Below are 7,965 nucleotides of genomic sequence, written 5' to 3'. Positions count from 1 at the left end.
CACTTTTGTTAAGAATCCGAAGACGCTTTTAACGTCCATAAATGCTGGAGAGTGGCTAAGATACTACACATTGTCAAAATAGACAATCAAAATTTGTTTAAATACTACAAATGTTAAACACTGGTGTAATGAATTAGTTGTAGAAGAAGTGTATTTCATGCCATTTTATTGCCCGCTGCATCGTCAGGCTTAAATAATGTCTCTGCCTTGTTTCTCAAGGTCATTAATTTTTAAGAAGAAGCAAGCTTATGATGGCTTGCAAAAATTGAAACGATATCGCGTCATCTACTACTAACTTTAGAAGGATGAGGTTTTATGGTATCAGTGATCCTGTGAACGTTCTCCACACTACCATTTCATTACAGAAACTCTTACGGCACCCGACCACACTTGACCCAGTAATGTCTTTACTTCATGGTCAAATTTTTCACGATTGGAACAAAACAAAAATTTGCACTTAATTTGAAGGGATGCCATATCAACGCAAAAGGTGGTTGGCAAAAATGACTGTCGTGGTAGAAAGCGTCACTTACACCCCACAAGTAAGAGATCCAAGGGCTTCATGTTGGTCTTACCAAAAGTGGGTCCCTGTTTTGGGTTTTTAAGAGTTTAAAGTTGAATTATACCTTAACGGTGAGGCCATAACTCTAAGGTCACGTTTTTTATTATGACTAACATACAATCAGAGTGAAGTGATGACACTAGCTTGCAAATAATCGGACATGTTGTACATTTATCGGTCACCAACTTTCCAAAATTTTTTCATTGGATATGGAGGCAGTACGTACCCATACGAACCATGAATTTAGGGCGCTTATTTTTTTAGTAAAATATTTTTATGGGAATTTAGGCGACTGTACACAATATTTATTGACATAGTATATTTGGTTTCTGAGTACTACCTGTTATCATCTAGTTTTGGAGGTGTTTATTATTATAAATAAATAAGTGAATTGAATTTGGAACGACTCCAGCGGTGAAATTCATGCCAGACATATTTAAGCAGGTGCTACACTTACAGTATCCATTATTAATGTTTCACTTGACCCTGATCCGTACCTTTGGGGCCCCCAAAGGGGTGGGTAATATCAGGAAACATTTTAACGCTACTATTCTTTGTAATGATCCACCACTATTCAAGACTGCAAAAAAATAAATATATTTTACAGTCAATGAAGGAAACTAGTGCAATTTGGGAGAAAATTATTGTGTAAACTCCATAAACAAGTTGCTTAATTGCAGTATTTTCCGTCCTAATAGTAAAGTGAAATGCTTCGACTTGTGGTACCTCCTATAGCTTATGCGCATGCTCTGCGATTTTGCTTAGCCCATGCTATGATAGGTAATGTGCCTTGAATTGGCCATTTGGATTCATGCTATAAATGTATTCTGCTTCTTACGTGGAGGAGGAAAATCTGCAGTGCACCCACATCTGCACAAAATCGTATATTTTTTCGACCTAAACGGCCATTTTCTAACACTTGGCTTTGGGGGCAGCAGTAAGTATACAATGAAGAATTCAATAGACGATTTCTACCTTGAGAGAAACCGCAATTGGGACATATTCGTGAGGAATGAGAGGTGCTGCTTTTGCTGGCCAAACCTAACTTATGTAGAAATATGGTCTGAAATCGATTTAGTTCAAAGTGGGCATTTTCAATGAAAATGAAAGGCATGGTGATTGAATCCTCCAATAACAACTTAGCATCTCCCCGTAGCTATTAAAAGGCCTGCGTCAAAACACACGTCAAACCGATGACCATAATTTTAACTCAACTTGATGACATACTGTCCTTGGTTGAACACTAAACCAACACCGGATCCTCTCACATTTGGGAACCCAGAAGTAATCAGATTATGTAGGCAAAAGTATGGAAAGTGCCGAATTTCAACTTCGACGAAACCACTTACTTCCTCGTTGTGTACACCAAACTCGCCAACAAAACGCAATGAATCGTGGCACTCATTAATGCAAAAGTGATCCAACTTGATTCATGTCACAGCCAAGTCCTAACTGACAGTTGGACTACACGCGAAAGAATTCAGGATGGCGTTAAGCTTTTGAAAGCCACAGAGGTGACAAACAGCCTCACCTTTAAAAAATATTGGAACAAAATACTTTGAGTGGACTGCGCACCGTAAAACCTGCATTTGAGGGACATCATTCCAAACAAGCTAATTTAAATAACATGCATTAAGGCAAGCTCCCTACTCGCTTAGAAATGGGAGAATATATTATATTTGGTGGTTACACAAATATCAAATCTTCTGATTAAGGAAAATCATGTATCTCGGCTAGCTGTCGCAGCTGGTGGAGCAAATCGCAATGCATTCAACTTATTCATCTTCAATCCAACGCGATCTAAGCATAAATTAATTATCACTCATAAAAAGAAAGTTCTATGAATCCTGGGGGATTTGCGTTTAAAGGGGGAATAAAACGTACTTCTAAGACATGCAGAAGGGAGACGGTTCTTCGGAAAGGGTGACGAAGGTAGGTCCTCTGAGCCCCTGACCAGGCATTCACTACTGAACCTGCATTAATGGGTCAACTCACTGGAACACTCACCTGCTCAACTACTTTGGTCGTTATCAACGTGCTAGTTAAACAAATTGATTAGCATTCTGCAAAGACGTATACCTCCACTTTTAAATGAATGGAAGCGGTTAGATTGTTACATGTCTAATGGCTCGCCATTTTAACAGGAGTCAGTTATAATTCAAATTTTACAATAGTTGGGAGGGAGAAACAATTCAAAAGTATGCGAATAATAAAGTTATAACAGTGCTCGTGCATTTTGATAATGAGCAACATTGCAAAGTCCCTTTGGCACGCCCTATGATGCAAGGCTATGAAGTTAACCATAAAAAGCTGTTTTGGCATTAAAATGTGTTAAAGTAGTCTGCCAATCGGTTATTCGAGGTTGTGCACCACAGTACATCTCCACCAACACTTATTCTGCAGAAACCGAGGATGTCATGAAGCAGAGAATTGATGAATGGTTGGATGGATAGATAGATAGGTCTTCTATCCACACTCTAGTTTCCTCTGGGCTCTATGAGTCATGCTCGTTTTGCAAATCTTCATGATCGTTGTTGTAGAAAGACTTTAATAAACTCCCTGTCAAACATGAAATGAGTAATTCTTGCTTTGATCACTCTAATGAAGGTGATTCTTGCCCTTTTACAAAGCAAATGTACGAAGATGAAACGAATCTACCGACACACTTTTCTATCCCTTAAAGCGTATAGCAAAATACTTGCGCCCACTTGATATCGTGCGTTCCTAATGAGATCAACAATCTACTCTGTTTTTGAAGAGGATACCCTTCCATTTAACATACTTAGCTATTTTGAAAACAAAGAAAGCAAATACTAATACATAGACGCTAATGTAAAATGATTATGTTGTTAAAAAGGCTGCGAATGGCGATTTGGGCCATCTTTTGGAAGTATTGCCGATTACCCTTAGATCGGGATAATCACGCACAGGAATAGAATTAGAAGTGAAGGCGCTATTGAAAATGGTGGCATTATTAGAGTCAAGACAGAAATTATTCTTTGCCTAATCTTGAACATGGCAGTAAGCATGAGAACCCGAAATTACTTCATCGAATATCCAAAGTTCGACCAGAGAGTAGGAATGTACGCTCCGTTCATGAAAGCGAGCAGAAGACCCATTTGTAAACAATGTCCGTATTTTTGCTTTTTTCACAAAGGGGCTTTATTTGTAGTAGACAAAGCTCACATAAAATCAAAACCCCTCCTTCTATTTTACGTAAAAGATGGCGGCGCGGCACTGCTGATATCATCCTTCATTCCAGCAAAACACGAAAGAGTTGAATTCCCAGCCAGGAAAATCAAGATTTGAGACTTGCGGACAGTAGAGGTCCTAAGGCCGCAGTTTGGCGTACAGTGTATGTACACTTCCCTGAGAAAGTGGGGTAGAGAGCATGGCCCTGGTGCACGGAGGTCCGTCTGAATTAATATAATGTGAGTGGGAATAATGGACCAACTAAACTGAATTCTCACGCAGTATCGGTCAATCGAGAGTTGAGCAACGCAACTACGAACTTGTGGGTGATCATAGAATGTTCGGGAAAATAATAATAAGGCTTTCTGATACGCTAAATGGTAACCTATTTTGGAGTTATAAACACCCAATGCAGGATGTAGGATCGCGGTAAAATAAAAGAAATAATGTCTGTCAGTGAAATTGTTTATAACTATAGAAATGACAGCTTTCAGGCTTGCACGGCATCCTTTCACCATGCAAAAAAGCCCTCGGCTTAACACCCTACGTGGAGTAATTGCAACTCTCAACTAATGCCGTTAATTCTCAGCATTAAGTGTCATCTTCGTATTAACTAGATGTATCTTTGTTAAAACTGTAGCTAAAAAAGGTATCATTTGCCTCTGGGTGTTAACCGTGAGCCCCTTTCTCAGCATGATAGTGAGAAGGATTTCTGAAAATTTAAGGAACTGAAAGCCAGCAGCGAAGATGATAGAGTGAAATTAAAATATAACGAAAATGTCCTCTTTTAAAATTAGGGGCAATAAATGCTGGGAATTTAATCGAGAGTCCCAAATTTCGCGTGCTCTAAAAGGTGAACTGCATCGAGGCGAGATTCGTTTGGGAAGTGGTGCCAAAGGCAAAACATTGTCTTACAGTAAGCACATTCCATGCGTCGATTGCTTTTTCAGAAAAATGTTTAAAAATAAGAAGGAGAAGAGGCGTCAACCCCTAGAATTTAATGCAAATCACCCTTTTTTACAGCGAAATAGTATTCACTTGGTTAAAGGATGTCTTCAATTTATTTGGTTTATTTACAAGTCACAATGCCAACAAACGACACCACTTCTGTGAGGCTCCATAGATTTTACCACCCACATCAGACTCCGATCTTCTGCAACAGTTCGGTGTAATATCCAGCTAGTGGAATCATAATTTTCGTGGTTCTAGAATGTTTTTGCCTTCAGACACCACAAATGTAGAGCCTAAGTCATTGTGAGCATGTTTTTCGTCAACAAACGGAAGGACTAGCGTCTACTAGAATGGACAAATAAGAGCAACTTTACGTCAAGTTAACGGCCGGTAAGTAAATTATTCTGCCAGATTGTGAAATCACTATAGAAGCTGAAATAAATGCTCAACAATTCAGAGCAGGCGAAATCTTGTTCAGCCATTTAATCAGTGCTAGAAAATTTAAGGCTTCTCTCTTTGGTTTCTCAATGGGCGCCTTCAACGACAAAATAATTGTAAATGTGTACGGTCAAAGCCTTAAATGACCTTAGGAGGCCTTCCTTAAGGGTATGTACTTTGAGTCGAGGGCAGTAGACAATAACTCTGAGTGGCTAACTACATTTTCTATCGTAAACTCTTTATCCACATAAACTCGAAACTTTAAATCGCCTCAATGGACATGCAAAGTTGGCAGACAGCATTCCTGTCTGTTTGTAGAGTCGTTTTTTCACGACCACATCAGGAAAGCAAACTATGTGGTAGGATTAAGTAGAATTGTCGACGGCGATGTAGAACTACTTTATTCTCTCATTCTTCCGGACACCTTAAACTAATGCCTTACCATTTGAAAAAGGCGATGTAACGTCCTTCAATTAGCTTAAATTACGGACAAACTATGAAACGGGGTGGGGGGAGAGAGCAACTCCAAATATGGCTTGACATTCAAACTACTAAGCGGTTTTATAACTCGCAGAATAATAAAAAATACACATTTTTCTCGCAAATATTGTGAATGCAATGCGAAAGTGAAAGGTACAGTGATAGAGGCTGTGGAAACAGCATGAATGCGATAATTTCTTGACGAGCGATGAGGTGTGAGAGCTATACCGGTTTTCGCATCCACTTTACACCAATTTTGATGCTATTTTTCGTAAACTAGAGTGAGGTGCCGAAACAATTATTGAATCATGTAGTAATTATTCCATTCAACCTTAAACAATGGGAAACGTAAACCCTATTTTAATTTGCTCCATTAGTAAGGTTTATGGATGCCTTACTGGCGATGTGTCAGTAGCATCTTTGTCGCGAGCAGGTTTTTTAAGGACTTATTTCCTTTCATGCAAAAATGTTTGTCTAAGCATAAGGCATACTGCTATAGCCCTTCATCCACATTTTAGCAAAATGTCCTACACACCGGAATGGTTATTCTAAATTATTTTTGCTCTGTAATAACGAGCGCCGATGCCCATAAGGGAAAAACGACTTCATTTTTTATTCAAATTAGTCGAAGCGCTGAAGTGCTCCAAAATAATGTGTTAAAGTGCTAAGGTTTTCAAAAACTAGCACTTTTTAGAAATGGTGGAGGGCACTGCAGAAAATAATCATTCAGCTGATACGCCAACATTGAGGAAGGTGTGGAGACAAGTGCAGACAGGAACGGCATTGTGATGGGAAATAAAATGCCAAGACTTGTCAATAATAACTATGTAAGTGAGTAATTTTCTCGCCCCTTGGCTCTACAGTTTGCTGCAGTCTTTATTTGCGGTTTATCAGTGCTTGAGATGAAAGTTTGTCGCAAATGGTTTGGATATTTGGCGGAACGTACTTAAAAGTATGGGTTAATCCAAAGTCGTTTGAAAAAGGGTGTAGTTAAAGCAAATCTTCTTAAAATGCGGATGTCTATTGCAAACTGTAGATAAGGTCGAAGCTTTACTTTTTCATTGCACCAGTTGAATGGGGAGAAAATAAAAGCAATCGGCTGGCCTAACTGTTCCATCTACAGTTAAAGCGTAAGGTTTTGGTTGCGTATTTCAATCGACTGGCCTGTGTATTGAGTTTGCACGCATAAAAAAAAGAATTCATGTGTCGAGTCTCATACTTGTAAATGGCGTGTCTGCAAAATCTTTTGGCTCTGGTTGACGAACTGTCTGCTAACGCCGGAGCAAAGGTGCTTCCAAAATTGATGTCGAGTTCTGGAAAAAAACACGATTTTGTCATTAGCCTTTTGGCTTTGTAAAATGCACTCACATGTGCTGTATTAGGGGACAAGCATAGCTTTTGTAAAATCATCAAATAAAGGCTTAAAAACTTTGAAATTTTTGCACCTTTGTGACATGGGGCGTTTAATTTGTCAAGCTGCAACTTCGACTACAAGGGGTGAGGGGATTACTTTGAAACTGACTTGCAATATAGGCAGAGGTAGGAGAGTTAAAATGAAACCTGATTTTCGAGTGTCGATGTGTAGCAGCTTTCGGTGTCGTGAAGTGCGGATAAGTGAGGTCCTCAAGCATTTCTCGAGATGTCGCCCAACACCACTAAGAAAATTGCACCTCAAAAGAAGAGGATTGATGTAAATAACTAATAATATTCATTTTTCGAAAAACACTCGTTCATATAACAAAGTATGAGCTGAACAGTGACAATGAAGGTAGCTCAGATAATGCTTTCAACTTACTAAGTAGCAATGTAACTACGAATGGGAAATTTTGTGGTTTAACTATTATCAACTTTCCACTGATTCTTAATGAATCGTTTTTACTTATGGACAGTTTCATTTCAAATGTATGTCGAAGTAAATTCCACTTTTATTAGTGCTCTAATTCGTCGTTAAATTACTGTCACTCTACTAGCATGTTGGATTTTTGAAAAGGTAGCAGTTTCTGTTATCATTCAAATTCCCGTAAAATTAACAATTTTTTTGTTATTATTGCCTCAAGTTCGACGTAGCGTTGGCCAGTGCTGTTAAACAGAAAATGGGGCACGACAAAAATTTTCGGTGATAAGGCTGTTGAAGATCCTACCATACAAATCCTGATCTTTAAATTTATTGCAGAACAGCACATCAAAAAGTGGATTTTGATTTTATACTAAGACTCATTAACATATTTCATTCGCATATCACCTTATTTTTTAAAAATTTGCAGGACACATCTCCCCATTACTTAGGAGCCATAAAGGTAAGACACACACCAGAGATGCTTATTTTCGACTAGTAAAAGCAC

The 7,965-nt window shown here is 38.7% G+C and overlaps 1 protein-coding gene across 1 annotated transcript; it reads left to right on the top strand. All coding sequences in view use genetic code 11, as the record gives it.

Moving 5' to 3' along the window:
• Positions 1-2,455: 2,455 nt before the first annotated feature.
• EGR_06686 (hypothetical protein) lies at positions 2,456-3,015 on the top strand (the record flags this gene model as incomplete). Its single annotated transcript, XM_024495935.1, has 2 exons — positions 2,456-2,494; positions 2,938-3,015. 2 exons carry the CDS (start codon positions 2,456-2,458, stop codon positions 3,013-3,015), a joined length of 117 nt encoding a protein of 38 aa, XP_024349701.1.
• Between the last annotated feature and the right edge of the window lie 4,950 nt (positions 3,016-7,965).

The sequence above is a fragment of the Echinococcus granulosus genome, assembly GCF_000524195.1.
Source record: "Echinococcus granulosus chromosome Unknown EG_S00061, whole genome shotgun sequence".
NCBI classification, from domain to species: domain Eukaryota; kingdom Metazoa; phylum Platyhelminthes; class Cestoda; order Cyclophyllidea; family Taeniidae; genus Echinococcus; species Echinococcus granulosus.
Note: the sequence above shows the minus strand (reverse complement) of the source record. Positions and strands in the feature narration are given on the sequence as shown.